This window comes from Anthonomus grandis, chromosome 8 (assembly GCF_022605725.1).
Source record: "Anthonomus grandis grandis chromosome 8, icAntGran1.3, whole genome shotgun sequence".
NCBI classification, from domain to species: domain Eukaryota; kingdom Metazoa; phylum Arthropoda; class Insecta; order Coleoptera; family Curculionidae; genus Anthonomus; species Anthonomus grandis.
In genome coordinates, this window is record NC_065553.1 from 18503612 (window position 1) to 18529933 (window position 26322).

At 31.1% G+C, this 26322-nt stretch overlaps 1 protein-coding gene across 4 annotated transcripts in view; it reads right to left on the reverse strand.

Moving 5' to 3' along the window:
* Positions 1–4549: 4549 nt before the first annotated feature.
* Positions 4550–26322, reverse strand: part of LOC126739999 (neuronal PAS domain-containing protein 2-like) — a 198408-nt gene continuing 176635 nt past the window's right edge. For all 4 annotated transcript variants that reach the window (XM_050445850.1, XM_050445849.1, XM_050445847.1 and 1 more), the window contains 2 exons: positions 21473–21646; positions 4550–17523 (listed from right to left, as the gene is read on the reverse strand). In XM_050445850.1, coding sequence (XP_050301807.1) covers positions 17452–17523; positions 21473–21646 — 246 coding nt within the window. In that variant the 3' untranslated portion in view covers positions 4550–17451. The remainder of the gene's footprint in view (positions 17524–21472; positions 21647–26322) is intronic.

The window sequence follows — 26322 nt, forward strand, 5'->3', positions numbered from 1 at the left end:
GGTAATGCGCGCGAAATCCCGCACCGTCGCCATGTCATGGGAATGTTCCGAAAGTGTCATCGATTTTTCGTATGTGGGGTGTACCGAAAACCGTTGAAATGTATGTCAAGTTTAGCCAATCAGTTTAAATGCAATTTTCCGGGATGTCGTAGTATTTGTTGATTTCAGTCAAGCATCTGACTGTGTAAAGAAGCTTCTTTTGGCCTCTTATTTATAGTTCATGGGTAAAAGTAAAAATGGAAAAAAATGAGAACTCATGAAAAGGAGTGTGTGCCGGGTTAGCCGCTGATAGCGGGCGATGCAGCGTCTTCAAATCTTAAAATTGCAGTTTTGCCAAAAAACCTCCTTCAATAACCTAAACCTCAAAAAATTATATGAATATATTTTAGATGGATATCCTCTCAAACAAGTTTTTACAAAAATTTGAGTCATATGTCAAATTTTTTTAGCGGCCTTTACACCGAAAGTTTTAACTGCGCGATTTTCGAAATGCACGATCAATCGCACGCGTTTCTGTGTAAAGGTAAATAAATCCGAGAGGTTTGAACGCGTGATTCTCTCGGAACAAGCACACGCGATTTTCGACTAGTCTTTGCACGTAAGGTTTTAACTGAGCGAAATAAAAAGATCATGTTTTTATTTTATATACATATTTGTTTAAGTTGAACTGTTTCTTTTTGGAGCGCGTTATGTCGGACGGTCGTTGTTGGAGCAAAGAAGCTGTTACAGATTTTATTAATATTTACCGATAATATCCATGCCTTTGGCAAATAAAAAGGAAGGAATATAGTAATCTCAAAAATGTCGCCTATGATAAACTCGTTAAATTCTGTAAAGATGCTGGGTTTCCGAAGGCCAACAAAGATTTTGTTGTTATATGTTGTTATAAAAAAAATTAGAGTCTAAGGGGATCGTTTAGAAAAGATTTGAAAAAAAGTGAAGGATAGCAAAAGGTCTGGAATGTCGCAAGATGATTTATATACACCAGTGCTATGGTATTTTGACCTCCTTCAATTCACCATGGATGAAGAGATTCCGGCTAATAGTGTATCGAATATTGACGAGGAAACTACCGAAGATTTGATAGAATCTGAATATGGTGAAGGATCTAATATTAACGCATCTACTACGTCACAGCCTAATTATAATCAACAAAAAAACGATGTAAGTATTATTTATTTGCAAACAAACATATTTTATTGATTACTAACATTTTCCCAACTTAATCATTTCTTCTTACCAAGGAATTGCACCTTGGGCGCTGTTAAAATACGATTTAAAATTGTCCCTGTTTTCTTTTGATGCAGATGTTGGATTTGTAGATCTACTTGGTTGCATATTTGTATAATATTAACTGAATTATTTCGCCAGTCACCATCTTTTAACAAATTATGTGATCTGTCTCTCCTATCAAAAGTTGTTGCACTAACATGAAGTGGAGCGATTACGAAGAAAATTATGCAAGGCACAAATGGCCAGAACAACATAACAAATATTTTCATGTTTCATATCAATAGGTCTATGGAATATCTGAAATCTAGAAGCAATTATTCCAAATGCATTTTCCACTACATTTCTGGCTTGCGACAATCTGTAGTTAAAAATTCGTTTTTCCTTGTCTAATTCTCTTTGAGCATAAGGTTTTAAGATAATAAATTCGTAATTACTGTTTACCAAGGCAAGAAGATGATATAAGGCAGAATGATACTGTAAAAATGTTTATAATTGTAATACATCGCTCCACTATGGGCTGGCGGTACCATACGAATGTGGTTCCCATCTAGTGCACCATCACAGTTTACAAACTGCCATTTTTCGTAAAATCCTTTTGCAATAAGCATCCATTCTTCCTCCGTCGAGGGAAACTAAAAAATATATATATATAGGGAGAAGAAAATGAAGGCAATTTCGTTAGAAACTTGCCCAAACCCGTTATTAAAAAACCAATAAATAAAAGGACAATTGAGGAGACCCAGCATGAATTTATGAAAGTCTGCACAACGGCATTGACATCCCAAAAAAATATGAGTGAATTTGATGCCATAGGTTGTAATATTGCCAAAAAATTACAAAGATTGCAACCCGATCAAGCACTATATGCAGCGTTCATAATAAATTCTGCACTATTAAAAGGATTAAGAAATCAATTATCTGAAAATTCAGATAAATGCCAAAACTCTTGCAACTTAAGAAGTTTTTCATCTACGAGCTCATCAACGTCTCAAAATTAGTACGTACCAACCCCTACACCATCCCCTGTTGGAGTAACATTTCCGTCATATTCAAATAGTAGTGAAGTAGAAATAGAACACAGTTTGCAAAATAATGTGTTTGTTTCGATGATGTTTATTTCCTGCTGTTTACATTTAAAAATAGATTTGTTGCTTTCAGACATAATTATTATTTGAATTAATTTAAAACAGTGTAGTTGGTTATAATTTGGTTTGCGATATTCGCGGAAAGTTGTTTAAAATGGAACATCCATTAGAAGTTAAACAATCAAAAGCTAGAAGGCGGCGTTCAAATCCTGAGAAATGAACCCGGAATGCACAAAAAAAGGCAAGGTAGGAAACATTGAATATTTCTATAACTTTAGTAATAAAATTGATAACCCCGTTAGCAAGCATTATCGATGTTAATAATTTATTGTTATGTCACTAAAACAGTGCTTCGGAAACATATGTTTTTAAATTATTTAAAGGTGTTTCTTTTTGTTATAGATACATGCCTTCCAAGCTTCCAGTAGCTCCACAATGTAGTCATCATTCTGGGGCTCTTCAATGTCAGAAACTTACTATGAGGGACTTAAAAGCTTTTCATGAAAAATTTTATTCTACTTATGATAAGTTAAAACAAGATGCCTTAATTTTGAAGTACACACAAGTGTTAAACATAAAAAGACGTTGTCTTAAAAATGAAATGCACTCAAGGAATCAATGCCATACAAAATATTTTGTAGTATTTAGTTTACTGTCGGTCTTCCTCTATGCGGCAGTACTTAAGCTCGGATCTAAATATTAATAAATTAATTAGATTGTATAATAACCAGGCTGCCCCTGAGCTTAAAGTCAAGCGTACGTATTTTTGGAAAATATTTAGCACTAAATTCAATTTAGGTTTTGGGCATCCTGTTACCGACGCATGTTCTACGTGCATACAATTAAGTTTAAAAATTAAGAGTGAAACAGATGTAAATAAAAAGTCGAAGCTTATGGCTGAGAAACAAGTTCATAAATACAGAGCTAAAACATTTTTTGATCTGGTACAAGAGAAGAGGGATGACCTTATTACTTTTTGCTTTGACTGTGAAAAAAATGCACTCCTTCCAAAAATACCTGATCCGAGTTGTTACTACAGCCGTCAGTCATACCTTTATAATTTTACAATCACACAGGGAAGTAAACAATAGAGCTTGTGTTTCCAATTACAGGGCACTCTATTATTCCACCAGACCGAGTCTTCAGCAATATCGAGAAGAAAATCAAAACTTTCGAAAATATTGTAAATCCAGATCAGTATAAAGACATCATATCTGAACATGGGACTATCATAGAGCTTGGTAGTGACTGCGTCGTTGCAGATTTTAAGGCAGCAGCTGAAACTGTTTTAAAATCCACAAGTTTTTTACACTTTAAGATAACAGAGTGCAAAAGATTCTTCATACGAAAAAGCACAAGAAAAAACGATATTTTAGTAAGAGGAGAACCTGTGTATAGGCACAACATGAGTTGATTTAAATCAATAACAAAAAAGAATAGACTTTTGGAAAATTTTCAATCAGCCGTAATACGAAAATATGGAGTGAAAGTCAAAGAGGAAAAGGCTAATGATGTCAAAAAGTTGTTACTAAAGCACTTTGGAGAACAGTGGGAGCTGAATGTTGAATTAGTTTATTTCAAGAAATTTTTTGAACGGAATAATCTGGGTCCAGAAGACGAAGAATCCGATCTGTGTGGACCATTTGAAGACTTCCTCGTATTCGTTGTTTGAACTTTAATCTTAATTAATAACATTCCTAATTATTAAGTGATGTGTTAAAAATGTTATTTTAGTAATGATGTTCAATAAATAAAAAATGTCAAAAATGTCTTGAGTAGTTTTAATACTGTGTTCCGTAGTAAAATCAGTAATCTCCGTAATAAGTGACAACAAAACTAACAATATCCGAATGTTTATATCAAAGTCAACAATCTCCAATTTTTATTTTTAAATTATGGTATTGATTTTAAGATATTTTTAGAATATATTTATACTAGGAAGGACATTTACTAACAAACTACATATTTATATTTTGAAAAAATACGTTTTCGTATATCTAAATCATTTTTCACCGATTGCCAGACTTATGCTGCGTGGGAGATTGCTGCTTTTGTTATGACACGCCTCAAATATGAGTAAGATGAACATTTAGAAGATTCTTTTACGGTAAATATAAAATTGATGACAAAGTGGAAAAAAAGTGCAAAAAAGGACAACGGACAATATTAAGACTAGTGCCATAGCTCCAAAGACCAAACGCCTGTCTATATCCCAAAATAAAATCTCAGAATAATAATAAAAACGACTTTTATTTAAACAAATATTGTGATTTATACACTTTATTTTAATATACTTATCTATTGGTGCGAATTCCACTCACTCATTTTAAGCGAGTAGCAACTCGTTTTTCTCACAAACCAGGATGTCTACATTTTATTTTTTACAAAAATACTTACAACAAAAATTATTTTATTTACAAATATATTTTCAACATTATTACAATATGCATATCTCTCCTTGTACCAACTAAGCACCGTATATGATTTAAAATAAAATATGTGTTTAATTTTTGTTTTAAATATTCTTATAAGATTTTAAAAAATGTATTTGACCAGCTGACACGCTTCCTAAGCCAACAGATCAACAAACAAAACAACATTTTTCAATTGCGTTTTAACACAATTCTTTAACACTCTATTCTTAATTATTATTTTTTTTGAAAATAGGATAGTTAAAATGTAACAAGTATTTTTTTCTATGTTTTTTTTTACTTATTTAAGAAAGTATAGAATAAATTATTAAGGTGAAGCTTTAGACTTGTATGACAAAAATTCAGTTCTACAAATATTTTAAGAGCGTAATATTCGAGCCACTGTAGTCACAGTTCAATCGATATTCTTCAAGCAAGTTTCACGGGCTGTAGCTCTAAGAGGTTAGATATTAGGACATATGTTTATAGGGAAGTTAGTCATATTTTGATTCCAATAATAAGCTCTTAAAATATTTGTATTGAATTATGTAACACCCTGTACACTTGGCACATTTCAAGTAACCTGATATCAAAATACCCAATCCAAAAGTCTTTTTTTTAAGTAGTCTTGTTAGTTTAAAAATGCATAAGTTCAGTATATCCAAACTTTAAACTTCAAAGACTACCAGTTAATATTTTCCTAGAAAATTATTACAAAATTATATAAATTCAATTTAAATCAAAAATAATGTTGAACATGAGCCAATCGATCGCCTACGACAATCGGACTTTTTCCAACACATTTAACAAGGGTTGTTGGGGTATCGAGCTTAAAATGGCCTATTTTACTACCTAGCAAATTTTGAGAAAAAAATGTTTTTATTAAGAAAAGTGCTGGCTTATATATATCGTAATTTTTTTTCTTTTTCGAATTCAAGATGTTAAAGTTTTAATGAAAATTGGTTCATTTGTTAAAATTTAAGAGATAAATCTTTTGAGCATGCACTAAGTGTTATGTTAATTAGGTAACCTCATGCGCCGTCACTGTAATAACTTTTTTAGGTTTTAGTAAATCGTTTCAATTAAAACTCTTTTTATTGACTGCAATTTAAGAACGAATTAAGCGAAGATCTACGTTTACATTAATTTTTTACCATCAAATTTGATGTGGAAGCACCCACGGATTTTAAGAATATGGTTTGGGAATAATTTATTTTTTATACTATCATACTAGTGGCCTTTTGAGGTCGCTTAATTAGATAAAAGAAATTTTTCATAGCAATGTAAGGAATAGCTAAAAAGTATCCAAAACCTTAGCTTATTTTTATGTTTGTTTTTGATCCATTTTCCAATATAAGACAGGATTCCCTAATTCTAAAAAAATGAACTATTTTTGCTTTGTATTGTACGAGTTTGTAAATTTTCATCTAAAAAATCACATTAAACTAGATAGAAGCTTTAAAATTTTAGTGTAATTTCCCATAACTTTTAGAAATCAACTATGGGATCATATCAAGATTTCAAAATATAGGAATTTTTAACTTTAAAAGTAGAACATAACCTCAAAACTACAAAACAAACAAGTTCTCAGATCACGATATCTCAAAACCAAGTAAATAGGTAATTTTGATGGTATGTGTTAACCACAAAATGACAAAAAAGAAATTTTCAAAATTGGTTCGAAAAATGTAATTTAATCTGAATTTTTTTTTGATTCCTATCAAAAGAATAGTAACGGTAGATTTTGAGTTTAAATTATATCTGAAGGAAAAAACTTTAAGATCATAATCGACCCACTACAGTTGATGAGACTCTAATTTGACAACCCCGTATACTTTTCTTAAAACTGCATTTGAAAATAAATTAAAATGTCAGAAAACTGTCCAAATTGAAGCTCGAGATCCCGCACGAAAACTCTTATTTTTTACAATCACAGGAGTTCCTATCGTTTAACGCTTATTTAATAATTACAGTATGTAACAAATATGCATCAGTTCCGGAGTAATAAAAACCTGTACATTTTCACAAATATTAATAATTGTGTATAATATGCCTTACAATCTAAGAAAAAAATAATAAAACTATAAAGTTTTCAAACGTGGTTTGCTGTAGTAACTAACGTCAGTGGGACAGAGCTCCGTTTATTAAAAATGAGAAAGTTTTACATTCAGGTATGTGTTTGGTCTAGATATACCGCAAGTAATTACATATTTTTAAAAATAATAATGAAAGTTTTCATGTTTCGCACAGAAAAATTCATAATAAAATTCTCGAGACATAAAAAAAACATGATTAAATTTTCTCATTTAATTTACCTTCTAAGAACCAAGCTGTAAGGCCATTGAGTCTTTTTTTCGCGTATGATTGTAGGACAAAAACAAAACGTTCCTAGACAAGCATGAAACCATCATACGGACTATCGAGTGCCAACGAAAAATTAGATGATATTTATGGTTAAAATAGATGTAAGTTTTTTAAATATACCTACAAACCATAAAACATCACCAAACTTTAAATTTATTTAATTTTTTTTTTGACGGAGTTACCGCTCGACTAGTAATATCGTTAACATCCGGTATATAAATTAATTGAGTGCAGGAATAAAAAGAAAAAAAATAACGTCATTGCATGTATTCCAAGGAGACTATACATAAGGAGGCTGCTCTGTATGCATAGCGTGCGTATGCAAAAATGCATGATCAGCAAATTCTCGCTGTTGGTCACAAGTATACCTCACTCTGATTGGCTTGACCCACCTTTTGACAATTGTTGTTTGCGAAACAGTAATAATAATTAGAATATTGCCACGTGCAGAGTAGCCAATCATAGGGAGGTACACTTAACACTGAATAATACCGCTGAGGGGGGCTATTTGGGGAACCCAGTTATCGTTCAATTTGCATACGCGTCACCTTATTTGAGAAGCGCAAAGATCAGCGTCCTTAATGTATACCATGTGAAAGGAAATTCTAACCAAAAAGTTGTTTAACACATACTTTAAAGTGGAGTGACATTGATCTTCATTTTATATTTCTATGTAAGTTTATTTTTAATGCTCTTATATCGTACTACAAATTTGGCATATCTACTTTAGTTACCTGTTCTGTACTCTACGTTTTACTTTCCTGTTCTTCTATTTGTATACTTATCAAAAAGAAAAATATTTATAAAAATATGTGTAACATAGACTCCCGACTGGAGTCTATGTTAGAATTGAGAATGTTTGCAAACCCCTTTTTGGATTAATCTGATAGAAAAGTAGAAGATTTCAAAATAATTTACAAGGATTAGGTTAGAAGCAAACATAAGTAAGGCACCCGCTAGTGTTATTATCGAAATCAGCATATATTAGGATCTCGAACCATTCAAAAAGCATCAGTCGCCATACATTATCCAGTTTTTGCACAAAAACGAAATTTCATCTATAAAACGTAATCTAATAAATAAGTTTTAGTTTCAGCTGGTAGTAAGCATGTAACCATTCAATTCTCAAAAGGTTTTAAAAAAAATTCCGATGACAATGATCCCACTTAAGAGCAGAATGATGTTTAAACACAGTTTTTTAAAGGGAAGCGTTATGGTAACGATTTGGAACAAGCATCACGTAAAAAAAAAGGTTAACTACTGAACCGGGAAAAAAGATGAAGCTCACGGTACTCCGGTATATTTGACAGACTTTGAAGATGATAATACTCCCGTAGAAGACACAGTGGAACAAGTCATAAGCTATTTAAAGCTTATACTGGATCTCTTAGTTCCAGACACTTTTGTTTTAGTAAAGTACTTGAAAGTATGGTTTAAATATGTTGCATAGCTAAGGAAAATTACCATAATTGCCGGACTTAAATCAGTTCACTCAGATTAAAATGTTTCCAGTTTGACGTGTTTGATTATGTCCTAATAAACATTTCTTAGTCAGTTTAGAAAATGTGCTAGATTGATTGATTTAGGTGTGAGACACACATTTAAATGCATTTACGCGTGACCTATCAAAGTCGTCCACTCAGGGTATGACTTTGATCAGTATGTTATGTCGTTTTTTAATACAGATATGCTGTTAGGATTTAAATAGTTAGAATAGAATATTGACATAGTTCTGTATTTCCCAGTAGTAAGTATGTGTATTCGTTTTTTATAGATAAGAGATTAATTATGAAACTCACGTTTCATCATTAGGAGACTTTACGGTATTCCTTAAACGTATTTGTTTATTATTTTTTTGACATGAAAATTACCTCATAGAGCTCGAAACGTCGACTAAATATGAACATCGGCCTCAATCATTTGTCGAAATATCGCTTATTCGAAAGAATAATGACACAACTCAAAATTTATTATAATTTAGATTATTTATGAAAAAAACTCCAACTTATTATACAACATTTTACACCAACTTAAAAATTTTAATGTTGCTTTTCTTATTTAGATTTTTCGATAACAGGCTGTGCAAAAATCGGACATTACGGATGGTGAGCATGATTACTCACGGAGAAGACATAGGAGAGTTACGATTGCTCCGGGATGAAGTTAATAATCTCCGAGGTAATAATTATAAAAAATGTATATTACTTTTATTATATTAAATAAAATAGTTAATTTGAATATCGAAACAATTTAAATTCGACTTCTGAAAAATTACTTACAAACCAATAACACATCCAAAAAATGTATTTAAATTTATTAAAAACTAAATTGGCGCTTTTCTAAACACATTCAAAATTACAGGCGAGTGCAGTACCGATGTTCCTACTTCTGTTAATACCCCTGGTATTGATCCTGCATTAAAAGATGTTACTACTACGCCAGGTACTGACATTTTAGAATGGAAGACAAATGAGAATGGTAAGTAACAAGTAACATCATTAATAAAGCTAAAGATTCCATGTTATTTTAACGTAATGCTACAAACAAATTTGTTTTTAGATATCCAGGAAAACCAACAGGAACTGAACCATTCTCAACAAATTTCAAACCGGGACAATATAAATGACTGCAAAAATGCAAGCCAGTATGAAGGTCCAAGTACAGGTCGACAACAAGAGTTTCTTGAATATATTGAAGATTCCGATGACTCAGTTAAAGATACAGATTATGTTAACTAGTCATCTTCATCATCTTCGAGTTGTAGTACTTGAAGTGCATCCTCAGTTTCTGACTCTTCCTCTGAAGAAGAAAATGTGAAACCAGATGATATTCAGAAAAAGAGCAGGAAAAGAAAGATTGCAGCTAAGCGTCTTAGAAATACAGGTAAAGAGTATAGAAATGCCAAGACAAAAAAGATCTTTTTAGAAAGGCATATACAACCACCATGTGATAAAAAGTGCAAACTTAAGTGTTTTACTAAATTTACTGAGGAGCAGCGTCTAAATATTTTTGGAAAATATTGGAAATTAAATAGTCTTCAAAGACAGCGTGATTTTCTTAGCGCAAGTACGACAGTTATTCTTCCCCGATACAGATACGTTAGAGAAGGTAGTAATCGTAAACCAAATAACGCTTTTCACTTTGAGGTCAAGGATAAAAGAATTCGAGTTTGCAAAATATTTTTTAAGAACTCTTTATCAATCAATGATCGTCCAATCAGAACTGTTATCAGTAAAAGGAATCCTGAGCATCCACAATTTATTAAAAGTGACCTACGCGGAAAACATGCCAGCCACTTTAAATTAGATGAGGAAATAAAGCAGAGCATACATCAACATATTCAGTTCCTAGAATACCTAGCCATTATCGCCGATCCAATACTAATAAAGAATTTATCGAGGGTGGCTTAACAGTCGCTGATTTACATCGTGATTATAAGAAAAAACGCGAGGAAGCGAAAAAAACAGCATCAAATTATGTTATGTATTACAAAATATTTATTGAAGAATACAACATTTCCTTTTTTATACCTAAAAAGGACCAATGCCAGTTATGCGTCGCTTTTGAAAATGGATGTGATAGCGATAAACAAAGACTAAAGGACAAATATGAAGAACATTTAAATCAAAAAGAATTTTCGCGGATCGAAAAAGAGGCTGACAGAGAGTCATTAGCTTTTGTAGCTGCCTATGATCTCCAGGCAGTATTACTTTGCCCGAAAGGTAATGCATCCTCTTTCTATTACGTGCCCAAGTTAAATGTATTTAATTTTACAATTTCTGACATGAAAACAAAAGCAGTTTTATGTTACGTGTGGCATGAGGCACAAGGTCATAGAGGAGCCAATGAGATAGGTACGTGTGTCTTCAATTATTTAAAACATTTGAATGAAACTTTTAATAGCGATAGAGACTTAATATTTTACTCCGATAACTGTGCTGGACAACAGAAAAACAGGTTTTTTGTTTCAATTTACATTTATGCGGTTACACACTTATCAAAAATTAATAGTATTATTCATAAATACTTAATTTCCGGACACTCTCAAAATGCATGTGATAACGCCCATGCTTTAATTGAAAAAAACATGAAGTGTTTTGAAATCTGGCCCAATTTACGTTCCAGAACAATATGTGACGTTAATCAGAACTGCGAAAAAGACCGGAGAACCTTACCAAGTTCAAGAAATGTCATACAGCGATTTCTATGACTGTAAAGCTTTGGCTAACTCTGTAGGCATAGGAACTAACTTACCATCTAAAATTTCCGATGTACTTAAGTTTTAAAAGTGCAAAAAAATAATCCAGATAAGATTTTCTATAAAATGTGTTTTGAACAAGAAAACTTTGACGACGTAGATATAGAAAAGCCTAAGACCATAAGAGGAAGAATAACAGGGCCAATCAATGGGTTATTATTAGCTTATCAAAATAAAATTGGAATAAGCGATAATAAAAAAAAAACCTACTTTCATTATTTAATGAAAACACCAATAAAGGTTCTGCTATTCCTAAAATTTATAAAAGTTACTATAATAACCTTTAGGTAAACTTATTAATATCTTGCTGTTATAAGTTTCAGTGTTTTTTTTTCCTTATTAATTTTAAGTTTCATGTTTTCTGTAATTAATCTTAAGTTTATAAACTTTTATGTGTTTATTTTACATAATTATGTACGTACTTGTGTTTTGTGTTTATGTTTTGTGCAATACAGCAGTTCTTTTAAGATAAAAAATTAAAGTTTTAGGAACGAAATCGTCTTTTATTTTAATGTTTTCCATACATTTTATTTTAAAAAAGGGATACGTGTTTATAAGAAACAGTGTCATAAGTCGAAACAAAGTAAAAAAAAAAAAACACTGTTTTGTATAAAGTTTTGGAATATTGGCATCACCTTTTGCCAAAGAATTGCTAAATGTATAATTTTTAAAAATTTTTGCTTATAGAATACAATTTATTTAGTTAAAATATTAAAAAATTGTATTGAATTTTTTTTTTAAATGCCTCTCCTGAATAATTTGTTATTTTGACTTGAGTCGTTATTCTTTCGAATGAGCGATATCACAAAAAATAAATTACCGAAACTACCGGTTCCAGATCTAACAGAAAAAATTACAAGTTAGCAATTATTTTATATTATAACTTTTGTTTATGCCTTTTACGAGTTAGTTGGAGCTTGGCTATTGATGAGAAACTTACGTATTGTACTTTATTATTTTATATATTTAATTAAAAGTTTTTTTAAAAACAAAATTTTGGGAAACCGATTTTTAATTGGCGCAGTCGGTAGGATTTGCCAAAAATTCAAAAATTGATTTTTTCGTTTTGTCGATCAATTGGCATTTCCAAAAAAACAGTCGAGAGTATTTTCCGATATACCGTAGTGCTTGCTAAGACTATCGTTAAGTGTGCAATTCCTACAATCCGGGACAACTACATCTTGGAGATTGGTACAGAATAGACCAGTTTCGTGAGGAGTCAGATTTTGGTACTGGTTTCACCACCAAGTCTTTCCACTCATGGCTTTTGATCAATGAACTAAGTAATTCTTTGAATAAACTGAATATTGAACCTTCAGCCTGCTCTAGCTCCATTTCAAACGAAGAAGTGTTAAAGTTAAGTTCTAATTTAACTAATCAAATAGTCCGCATAAATGCCAAATGAATAATCATGTAACCATTTTAAAAATAACAACCGTCGGATGTTTTTTTGGAATTAAATGGACTTATTAATAAAGACACCTGGCCACGTATTAGCCAATAACTAATAAATGTACATATATCTAGTCCAAACACAACATAAAAAGTAACTTAACTTCTACGGATATTTGCTATTTACAAATTATCATTCTTTATGGTCTTGGTAAGGAAATATCTTTAGTGTTCCAGCTGCTTAAAGTAATTCTAACTGTAATTTGTTATTAAAGGGTAATTTAATTCTGTCCGTGTAAAAATATGAAAAAGGTTACCCTGTTTTTACACTAACGTTATTTATCTATAGGTACTGGTAAGAGTGGTTAGTTTATTCTATACTAATTCAGACAAAATAATCTAAACCTGCATAATAAAATAAGAAAATCTATCATTGTAGCCCACCCTGTATGATTATTAGGTACTATATAAATATTGTACTTTCTCATTTTTAGAGCTGTTACATTCATTAAAACTTACATCTATTCAGTTTTGGTACATAACTTTTCTTATTTTATCAACAAAACCATTTTGATTTTTAAGTGGTTGACTTCGTTTTTCATTAATCCGCACAATGATAATCAGAAAAAGTGTTAATTAAATAAAGAAAAGCTTACAAATAAACACATCTGCTATACATGTTATCTTTTTATGTTTATTCTTAGGGGGCCATATTTTCTAAGTAGATTTTTCCAATTTTTAATTTTCTTACGATTTGTTTGAGAAACTGCTGGATTTTTCCAATTTTTAAGATCCTAATTTCTCAGAGGTTTTATTACCAATAAATAAAAATAAATTTATTTTAAATGTATATACAACTGTGCTGCCAAACCATATTACACTCGAGGGTATAGTTTTCTCTTTTCTTCATTTTTTTATAAATCATATTTATTGGCAATTTTCGGTATTTTTTTCGCTTTGTTTGGGTTTCTTTTTGGGCATTTATTTATTTTAGCTTGTAGCTTATTTAGGAAAATATATAGCACTTTTTATGCACATTTTTCATTAAGAAATTATAATATTGCAGTTTTGCTTGCCTTGTCATCAAAAATTCATTTATTGTCATTAATTTCTTACAATATCAAAAAAATATGAAATCCACCAATTTCTTAAAATAAATTTTGCCATACAATAATTATATCAAAATATGCAAATATCACTTTTCTGGCATGCTAATGTCTTTTTAATTTTTGATCTTACGCTTTTTCTGTCTTAATTTATAGTATGTGACTAAACTATTTGCTCGAGTATGATGAACTGGAAAATATTCTCCACAATTTTTAAACTTACAAATTTTTAAATATTTTTTTAGAGCTCTATAATTAATATTTGTATAATTTAAAATAATCATAGAGAACATATTTTGAGTCCAAGCACCTTCCGGTAAATAGCACAAGCCATTTTAATTCTTTAAATTATGATAATAAATATTATGCAAAATTATAGAAAAATCACTGCCAATTTGAATGCCGTTAAGATTACAAGATAACCGGCAAATTCTAAACGTGATTGATCCATCAAGGACGAAAAACATTTTTGCCGCATTGAAAAAACAGACCATAATTTCTTATAATAATTAGATTCAAGAAAATGGGGAAAATTTAAAAATAATATTAATCGATGTAACGATAAAGCAATTAGAGATTGTCACCATAATTCGTGACATCTCATGGTGGAAAAGAACATTTTTTTTTAATAAAATGATCAAATACGTGACTTTTTAACACTTTTTCTGATAAGGTTCTACTGATAAATAACACGTTGCACAAATGCCCCTTACTAACATCGACTTTTTTACAATACCATAAGCTTGAGTCTATAGTAAATTAGTGAGAAACGAATTTTAATAAGAGAAAATTCGCGGCAAATTTACGTTTAAACCCACACTATAAAAACTTTCGGCAAAAATGTTCGCATAAAAAAGTAAATAGAGACAGACATAACGTATACCAAATTCGATCGGTGGAATCTTAGAAATGGTAGCCCTTACGCTACCCGATGTCACAATTGTGATTTTCTTATTTACTAGTGTTATAAGGATCAAAAAATGTTTAATTCGGGTGGAGAAAAGTGGCGGCTTTTGGGGTAGAGCCACAGTGCCATGGCTCTACCTAATAAACGTTGAAAATTAAAAAAATTATTTATTTTTTAAATTTTACTTCAGTCCAAAAAAATATCTGTATATTAATATTTAATACCAATTATAAAATTAAAATACTGGAACGCAGCCAGTGCAAGATTCCGCAAATTTCGCTAATGCGAAATCGAAGACGTAGTTGTCGCGTCAGGCCCCGTATCGATGCGTGTTACATCAAATAATCACAGCAAATGTCCTTGAAACAATGTGGTAAAGCTACGGCAAATTAAATAATTTTGGGCCGGGCTCCAAACCAATAGAATCTTTTCTAGCAAAACGTGCGTGATATTGTTTGTTTTGAATTTTGATTATTCATCGGACGTTCGCGGTTCCGTAGAGACCTTTTATTTTATTTGGCTGGCGTTTTCGGCTTTGTTGGTGTTTTTTATTTTTGTTGAATATTAAAAACAATGAATAAAATTAGTTTTTTAAATGCAAATCCATTTTCCACTTTATCATTGGAACAAAAAGTAGAAATAAAGGAGTTAGGGCGCTCGATTTAAATATAGAAAAATTTTTTTGAGTTATTAAAAACAATAAAATTACTTATTTGTGTACCTTACTGTAAATATGGAAAACTGTATGTTGCCTGTGACCTGAAGTATTGACATTTCCATGTAGTTTTTGTAAGTTCATTTCCTTAAATTTCAAAATTTTTAAAATGTATATTTTTATCTACAAAAAAAAAATAGAAAACTTATTGCGTTATATTTTGATAATAAAATGTAATAATTTCGATCGCTCATTCGGTCATGATAAAATTAGATCAAGGTTTGGCCCTACCTCCCTGAACTGTCACGAGCCGCCACTGAGGCATAGCATGCCCAGGTGTTGTTAAATCATACAACGAAAACATGGGTGGTGTAGATGTTTGCGACCAAATGATGGAGTACTATCGATCTTTCTTTCGAACCCGGAAATGAACTCTTAAAGGCTTCCTACATTTGTTGCACTTAGCAATAGTAAACAGCTGGATGGAGTATCGAAGGGATTGTTATAGTCAAAACCTTCGAAGCAAAGATATTATGGATCTTTTGGAATTTAGACTTAATCTTGGGGAATATGTGATTGCCGGTACTAAGAAGCGTGTATTGGAGGAAACAGAATGCCAAGAAAATATAGAGGAAAAGACTAGCGTTGAAGGAAATGAAATAAAAAAGAGAAGAATGCCTTCCAGTTTGCCCTGTGCAAACAAACGCTTTGATGGTTTTGAACACTGGCCAAAGAATGAAGAAATGAAGAACCCAGTTAAATGCAGGTTAAAAGGGTGCAAAAGTCGGTCCAGAATGCGTTGCCTAAAATGTAATGTTTTTCTTTGTTTAACCAAAGATAAAAACTGTTTTATTTCATTCCATACAAAGTAATACATTTTATTTCACACATTTCTAATGTTGACTCCCTAGACACACAATTGTGTACTCCCTAAATCCCTCCCTTAACCCTTTCGAATATTTTTTAAAATAATTTTCCCTACCTTTTGACCCAACTTTATCGGCGTAAAATACCAAACCAACCCCAAACTCAATTTTTTTTTATCTCGGTAAGGTCTTGTAAGGGGTAGGAGGTCTGCTGTTTTAAAATTTTAAAAATTTCAAGTAGTTCTGAAAGTCTGCGGAAAAAATCGAAATTAAGGAAAATCGTTTTTTTTTAAATTCCTGGCTCCATTTTAAAACAAATTATAAATTGATTGCACATTTACCTCACTATTTTCACTAGATGCATGTCAGTGATTTCTGATTCGACGTTTCGCTCTTATGGACGCCATATTCGGCTTTTAGATAGATTAATAACATTTTTATTATAACTTTAAAAATTTCCGCATTTTTGAAATCACTAATTTCAAAGTTTTAAAAATAGCATTTTAATAACTGCGAGAAAATAACCGAATTTAGTCGATCTCGTAATTTCCAAATGGTGACCATGGAATCAAGCTGAAAACATTGCTTTTTTAATAAATTTAATGCAACAAGAATTCTTGTTGCATTAAATTTATGGGTATCACTAGTCAAACTGGTAACACTAGATAGTGTTATCCTGTATAAATTGTAAGGGCATAACTCGTCACAAACTCAACGAAATATCTGGAAATTCAAACAGAAAAAAATTCTCGAATAGCTATCGCACTAGTTTCTTAAAATTCGTTTGGCACTAATTAATATAAGAACCAAGAACCACTTAAAAAACACGAAACCAAAAACCCTGTATCGCCACCTTATCATCACTGACATCTAATAATGTATGTACTGTATCTACGCAGGTTACGTGTATAACATAGAATAACAACAATATAAAGGGGATTCAAAAGTTCACTAGGAAAATCAGTCTGTTTTTAGGGGCGGGATGGGGCTCCTGGTCAGTTCCTTTGTACAATAGTTTTGTTAAAATCCGTGACGGCGCCGGTTTGGTTTTTCGATTTTATTTTCATCATTTTCTTTCGCTCACTCGCTCTCTAGCTTCTCCTAAGTATGGCCTATGATCAGTCTTTTTTTTTTTTAGTTCTCATTGCAACGTGGTTGGTCGCCGACGTATCTTTCACGCCATGTGATGGTATTGGTGCCGTAACACGTCAGGATGCGTGTTTGGCGGCTGGAACGGCTCTTCCAGCTAAAAGAAATCGCATTTATTAATAATGACAAGTAAACTGTTTTAACGGGGTTTTAGTCTATGCTGTCAAGGACGTTTTGCAAAGTAACTTTGTTACCAAATAAAAAAATATAAATATAACATAAATTAATGAATGACATTGTTTGGAAATCATCATTTTATTTAATTTTTAGTGAATATATTTTGTGTTATGAATTTAATGGCATAAATACGGTTTTACGAACTAGTCTATTATTTTAATATTTAAACGCTCAGCGCATCCTGTAAGGCACGTCGACGCTGTACGCGCGGACAAAGAGTACCAAAAGCAATGGCTGCTTTTTTTAAACTTATACACTAAAATTGCAAATTACAATCAATACAATAAAGTACTGTGTAAGACTATACAATTAAAAGTGGTTGTGATAAATGGATAATATCAGCGACAGGGATCCCTGCTGGATGGAATTGAGGAGCCACATGTACGTTCCTTTCCATTTTTTTTAGTTGAGCGTTTCATTCTAGTCGTCTACTAAAATAACATAAATATACAGTCCACTTTTCTCATCAAATTAAATTCGCAATTCGGCGATAGACATAAATAAAAAAAATCCAGAATATAGCTTATATGAAATTCATGAACTATCCAATATATAATATATATAGATATATATGACCCTAAATATTAAGTGATGTTAAAGGAGCCTGGAGAATTCACGGTACCACTCTTACCTACGTGACTATGATCACTGCTAGCTCTGCTTTTCCTAAATGAATTCTTACCAAATTGAATATTCAACCAAGACTGCTACCAAACCGAAGTTGTTATCAAACCCAAGTTGTTACCTACTTCCTCCAAAGGAGTCCAAAATCAGTATAGCGATACCGAAATGTTGATTTACTAATAACAAAGCCCAGAGGTGATAAAATTTATGGGCAAGTCAAACAAAACTTGGAAAACAAAAAAAGAAATCCAAATCATTGAATTTTATGGTTCAATTCCGCAACAACAAATGAAAATCCAATGTAAAACAATTAATAACACTTTATTAGGTAAGCCTCAGATAATTTTAGGCAGATTTTAAAAATATTTAAACTGAAGTATAAATATGGACTAGATTGTTGTTAAATTGGTAATAGCAGAACCATGGACTATAAAACATAAATTTAAATAGTGCAAAATACAAGAAAAAAATACAAAAGAAGTTTATAAAATTAATTATCCTTAAATAACTTAAACAAGGAGTAAAGTCATAATTGAGCGTAAAGTTTTACCAGATAAAATCATTAAAAAAAATATTTCTCTCGGGTATATTGAAATAGTATTCTTAAAAGTTATTATTAGTAAGAGGTCTGATTAAATAATTGTCCAGTAGGTGATTAGTTATGAGATCTTAAAATTTAGAAATCTAACTGCGAATTAAAAAAAGTTATACTAACTTTACGTGGCTCAGTATGTCCAGCAGACAGTGACAGGCGAGAAAAACAAAAATAATTTATAGGATGGACCAAAATAATGCGACACTCGGTATTCAATATACAGGGCGTCAAAATGAGAAATAAAAAATCGTTTCTTTCAAGTAAGTCGAGTGTTTCATAAAATATTAAATTAAAATTTGTTGTGAGGAGTTTTTTAGAACGAGAAATTGAAATCCGTTCACGGATTCGCTATACCTTACACATTATACCATTTTTTACAGCAACGATAGCTTCTTTGATCAGATTTTCTTGTGAATAATTAAATCTTGTAGCCATTTCTGCAAGGAATCAGGATTCGTCAGCCCCCTGTACCAGTCACCTTGAGTTTATTCATTTGTAAGTCATCATTTGTCACAATAACGTGATAACAAATATACCAATAATGTGTTAATTTCCCATGGATTTTAGCCTATATTGCATATGTACCAGTGTCCGTCATATATGACGATTATTGAGACAGCGTCATTTTAGAATATCTCAGTAATCGTCACCTTTAAATATTAAACATAAATTGATAAATTACCTAACATTATTGAAAAAAAATCAAATTTAAAAATTTAAAGAAAACAACTACAAAAAACCTTCTTTATAACTTTTAATCTACTTAATCACTTGGCCAAATAAAACTGTGTCACGATTAATGGCGAAATCCCAGTTCTTTGTATGTTGTCAGATTAGGCAATAAATAGCTTTCCTGAATAAATGCCGAAAGAATAAATGCAACGTGACGAACATTGGGACAGTGACGAATACTGGCGCAATTACCTTAGCCGCAATCGAGCACCGCGATATTAAATGGAGATCCTGTAGATTTATTCTAAATCATCATCTATTCGAAAAAAATGTTTTGTAAACATAGTAGATTTGTCGTACAATATCATGCAGTTAGATGCGCAATTTTTAAAATTATTTTTGTTTGTGCCCTTGGTACAAATTGTGAATTTGATATTTACCAGTGGCGTTTTTCCTATTATATTTAAAAGAGCGGTAATTGTTCCCTTGCATAAAGGTGGAGATAGGACAGAACCGGGTAATTACAGACCCATTGCACTTACTAGTCCTATCTGCAAAGTAATCGAGAAATGTATAAAAAACGGTTATGCAGTTTTTTAAAAGCTAATAGGGTCTTGACAGCATCACAGTATGGATTCACCGAGGGTGTAGGTTCAGATGATGATTTGAATGAAGTCTGCACTTTTATTACAGATTGTTTTAATAACCGTTGGAAGCCTCTGGCTGTCTTTTAAGACCTTACCAAGGCGTTTGACACTGTGGATCATCGATTATCCTACTAAATAAATTATATAATACCGGTATTAGGGGAACTGTACTTGACCTATTTAAGTCATATCATACAAACAGATCGCAAAAGGTAAATCTGAAATCAGTTTCAAGTTCTTATGTAAGTTTGGGTTGTGGTGTTCCACAGGATACAGTGCTTGGCCCAATACTCTTCTTTATCTACATTAACGATTTTCCACATGTAGTTTCGAAAGTAAAAGTGGTATGTTTCGACGATGACATATTTCTGTTATGTAAAGGGGATTGTTGGGATAAAGCTTTTTTAAAGGCTGAAAGTGCAATGTGTAGTGTTCAAACATGGATGGATGTTAACTCACTGGCAGTAAATGTCAAAAAAAACTAACTTTATGTGTTTTTCAATGAGTATAGTGGGATTACCAAGCAAGCATGTTCTTAGGATTCATACCCCAAATTGTAATATGAATATTGACTGTACTTGTTCTGGCGCATCAAATCAACAAACACAATTATATACTTAGGTGTTTATTTTGACAATTATTTAAAATGGCAGCATCATAGTGATTATATTCAAAACAAACTAAAAAAAGTAATATATAAATTTTATGAGTTACGTGATATACTCAGTAAAAAAATAATAATAAATGTGTACAAAGCACTAGTTGAATCATGCCTAAGCTATGGTATAATATGTTGGGGTGTTGCCTACAATGAAAATCTAAAGAAATTATACAGAAATATCTTTTAAAAGTTGTTTTATTTAAATCCAGACTGTTTCCCTCCAACCTTTTATTTGAACAATCTGGAATATTTACTGTTAGTCAACTTTATATTAAAAATGTACTTAGATTCTCAATTTGTAGTAACCTTTTTAAAAATTTTATTAGTCATAACGTTAATACTAGAGCAAATACACATCAACATCTAATAATACCCATCCCCCATTTAAGTGTAACTCGAAAATGTCTAACATATATATCTCCCAAATTATTAAATATGTTGCCGGAACAATTTAATAACAAAAAATATTATACTGTAAAGAAGAAATTGTACTCGTGGATTAAAGATAACATAACTTCCATCAAGTGCGCCATTAACTTCCATTAAATTTTAACTTCCATTAACTTCCATTGTTGATGAGCTTGATGCGCATACACACAGATACATTATGTCCATTGTATGCATATTACATCTCATAATAATTGTAAATTAATATGTAATTTATTTTTACCTTTGGCATCAATGGGCGACCGTTACCATAAGGCATATCTCTCGGATCAGGCGGCGACAATTGTGGGGGCTCCGATTCGACGCTGTTGAGCCTTTGTCTCTTTTGCGTGACATCTGGCGACTCGGACTGCGACCGTTTCGTGCCCTGTTTTATGACGATTTGCGGATGATTCCCCTGTAAAAAATACTTAGCCGTTTAATATCTACAATATTTAAAAAGAATTGAAATTTTGAAAGTACCAAAGCAAGAATTTTATCCTGTTATGTCATGAATTGAATTTTATTAATGACAGAAATGAAAATAATTTAACCACTTAGTAACTATATACTAGGGTCAAATATTGGCTCTCCTAATTACTTTAGAGAAAAAATGTATTAGAATAATTTAAAGAGCACTAAAATCGTCTAGAAGTTATTGGCGAAAATCTTGGTGAAAATGTTGTCTTTTTTGTCGCTCCGTACCTACACTAAATGCTCAAAGTGAGAAAGTCAAGTAAGAGTAAACTTCCAAGTAAAGTTTTAATTAAATTATTATTGAAAATTCGTACAATCGTACTGTAATTCGTACACATGCACACAAATTATTATAATATAAACCAAGAAATATTAAAAAAAAAAACCTGAAAACTTTAATACTTTATTTTTTTATTAAAAATAATTTGTTAAACCGAAAATATTAATTTAAAAAAATTATATAACAAATGTTCAAATATTCCTGCGTAAGCCGCTAAACAATGACCCAAATGATCGTAAAACTTATTTCTAACTTTCGCTAATTAATAAATTAAAATTCTGTAACATTACATCGAAGTCGCATTTCTTAACTCTTCGAAATTTGGATAATTCTTATCCTTGTAAATTTTATTTTTTAAATGGCCCCACAGATAAAAATCGTTAAGAGAGATCAGAAGACCTTGGTGCCGAATTTATTACGTGTCGCAGGCCAATAATAACGTTTCCCATTTAAAGCGTTATTTAGATATTGGTTATTAGATATGTCATCTGTACCTGAAAATTGTACAGTTGAAAGATGCAATGACTTTTTATTTGAAGAAGACGCATTTCATTCCTCTTTACTAATAAAAATTAAAAATATTGCTGCTACAAATCATAACACCCAAGCAGCATACAAAGTTTACTACGAAACAAAATTATTTTATATTAGTTATATTAAGAGCGTGGTAAACATTAAAATATTATTTATCGCCTTTAATTAAAATAATTCGGTCTTATAAACAACCTTATTTTAAGACAAGGATAATTTTGTGACAGTTTAATAAAATATTTTTATAATGCAGTGAGTAATTTGGTATAAAGCATTATTTATAAAACAGATATAAATCATCATAAAAGGTTTTGTAGTTAGTTACATTAGGCGAACAAAGACTTTATTATAAAACAAATTACTATCAGTGACTTTATAGTTTTAAGAATTATGTTTATAAACATATTTTATTACACTCTCTAAAATTTTATTCATAAAGTATTCATAAAATAAATATGTGTTTTTGCCCACAAAATTGTTCTGTAAGAAGAATATATAACTTTTTGGAGACTAGGCTTTAAATTAATTTATGATATCTGCTAGAACAGAATATGTTTTGTTTTTTTTCTTGCTGATACTTATTTATAAAGTATAATTTTTTCATTGTCTAGAATTTGTAAAAGAATAGTATAGTAATAGAATAGTATATATTGTATAGAATAGAATTTGTCTTCCTGAAAAAACATTAAAAATTGGGAGATTTTTAATGTTTTTTTTTGAAAAGAAAGTAAAGAAGAATATTTAAAAAACCATATTATTTAAAATCATTAATTCGGATTTAAATATTACTAAGGTAATTAGATCGCCATCTTCATCAGGGATCATTTATCAACGTGAAACATTGAAAATTAATCAGAATGCTAAAACATATCGGGTATCGATGATGATGAAGTGGAAGCTATTTACTATAGGTACTTATAATGTCTATAAACATATAATTACTATAAACATAGAGACCAGTAGTAAGATATAAAGGTTGGGGGCAATAAAATATAATAGAAATTAAGATTTTTAATAAAAGAATTCCAAATACTATTCCTTCAGATATCCTAGGATAAGAAAATCATCCTCGAATTCAATGATAGCATTCGCGAATAAAACAATTATATTTCTTAAATTATTATAATTATTAATAACTTAATAATTCTTTATAAAACAAAAATATATATTTTTGTTTTTACACAAATTTCACTTTTATTACAGATAAAATAATTATGATATATTAGTGGTTCTTATAGAATTAAATAGATTTATGCAATGACGCCATTTTTAATGACATTTATTTAGGTTTATTTTCGCCATGTTGGCTTTTACGAATTAAAATAAATGTATATGCAATTTTAAGAAAAACAAACTTGAATTACGGTTTAGTTTGTGATAACAAGAAATTACAAGTTTTTTTAATCTTAATTTTAAGAAATTCTTTTTGCTTATCTAAAATCTTTAATATAACGAAAAAGCATCAAAATTAAGATGCGAATATGCACCTATAATATCAGTAAAATTCGTTGCGCAAGAAAATATTAAGTAAAATTCAAAAAATAACATTTAGAAAAGAAAATTATTTATTTTTCAAGATTCTCTACAACTCACTTAATATTTCTTGCCCATTTAGGTCTTGGTAATGATAAAGCAAGATTAAAAATTCAAAGATCAAAAATTATTTCAGCATAACTTTTTATTGATATGAGAATAAAAAAAATTAAAAATTGTTGTTTACCTAGGTTTAAAATGCCAGACTTAATGTTGACTCATGTTGCATGACAGAAGTAGTCGTCAGTGCTATAATCGTTTGAATTTCATTAACTACAAGCCAGAAAAATGGTTCATTTAACAGAAATGCACAAAATAACAATTTTACGTATGATTGGCTATGGAGAAAATACACGGACGCAAATGGAAGTAGCTCGCTTATTTCACGAAAAATTTCCAAATTTGCCGCCTTTAACCCAAGGGACAATTAGTAAAATAGAAAAGTAATTCCGCGAGCTGGGCCATGTTAGGCAGGTAAAAAAAGCAGCTGCCAATATAATAAGTGAGGATACCAAATTGGCTGTTATGCTTGAGTTTGAGGAACACCCACATACATCTACTCGGAAAGCAGCCCCAGTACTCGATACTAGCTATTCATCAGTTATTAGAATATTAAAAGAAAACAAAATGCATCCCTTTTGACAGGATTGACTGGGCGATTTTGACAGGAGAATGTATTTATGTGAACAAATGATGGCAATGTTAGACAGCAATGTGATCCAATTAGAACATGTTATGGTTTCTGATGAGTGCACCTTTACTCTTCACGGTCATGCCAATCGTTAAAATTTCCACTATTGGAAATAAAGAAAGAAAATGTGCTATATTACGTAAGACAACAAAATCTTGTGTACAAGCATCCTAAAAACTAAAAAAATCCAAATTCACTTTAAATTTCAAATTTCAAACAAACATAACATCTAAAACATTTTACCATAAAATTTACACACATTACCAAAATTAATCATAACAAAACAGATTGAGAGAAAAAAAAGCATCTTTTTGATAAATTTCATTAAAAAATAAGTAAAGCTGTCAATAAAACAGAATTTAGAAGAAGTAAATTAAATTATTTAACAGGAAACAAAACTAAAACACTAAAATGATGTCAGAGCACAGGTTAAAAGGTATCACTAAAAAAATCGTCAAGGCTATAATATGCCCTGGATAATAAAAGTGATTTTAATTCCTTTTTGAATCTCTTAACTTCTAAAATTTGTCTGATACATAGAGGAACATGGTTGTAAATTTTTTTGCTAAGGTATATAAGTGAGTTCTTGGTGAGGGAGAATGTAGGGATTGGTAAGGGAAAATCGTTAACCTGGCCAGGGAAAATCCTCGCTGGACGAGAGAAGACAATACTCAATAACGTGTGGGCAGGAACTATTGAAGATCAGATCATAGGTCCCTTTTTTAAGAGGGCAATTTGAATGGCGATAATTATTTAGAATTGCTTCAAAATAATGTAGTGCCAACGTTGGCCAACTTGTATCCTGATCCAGGAAACCCACAAGTTCCAGCGAATATGATATAGGTTCAAAAAGATGGAGCACCACCCCACTACCAAATAAATGTCCGGCAGTACCTCTATCGGCACTACCTATTTCTAGATCGGTGGATAGGGAGGCGAGGATCGATGGAATGGCCAGCACGATCTCCCGATCTGACGCCATTAAACTTTTTCTTATGGGGATATGTAAAAACTATTGTATACAAAACTAAACCCATTCGATCGATCACACCTGAGATGTTGAGTAACGTTATAAGAAATTTCCATTTACGGGTAGGGTGTTGCCAAGACGTTCGTGGTAAGCATTTTGAACATTCCTACATTGACATGATTGTTTAGATTTGTATTATGTATAAGTTTTTGAATATGTTGTAACAATTTTTGGGCAAATAAATAATTTTCTTCTATAAATGTAATTTTTTGAATTTTACTTAATATTTCCGAAACAGTCAAAGATAGGTATAGGACATTGTATACAAAATATGTCTAAAATAATCTGAGGAATTAAAAATTAATTAACATACAGGGTGTTATGTTTAAACTAAGCAAATTGGTATTGGCCACCGTTATCTGATACACCCTGTATAAAAAGTTTTAAAAAAAATGCGCAACTATAAAAACCAATCGACGTGTTCGAGCGTTTTTTTCCATCACGCTCCCGTCTATTTATTAGCTAATTTATTCCATTTGGCTATAATAATCATTACAGGTATGATCAGCTAAGCCGCCATGATACGGTGTTGTTTTTTATTGCGCTATTTAG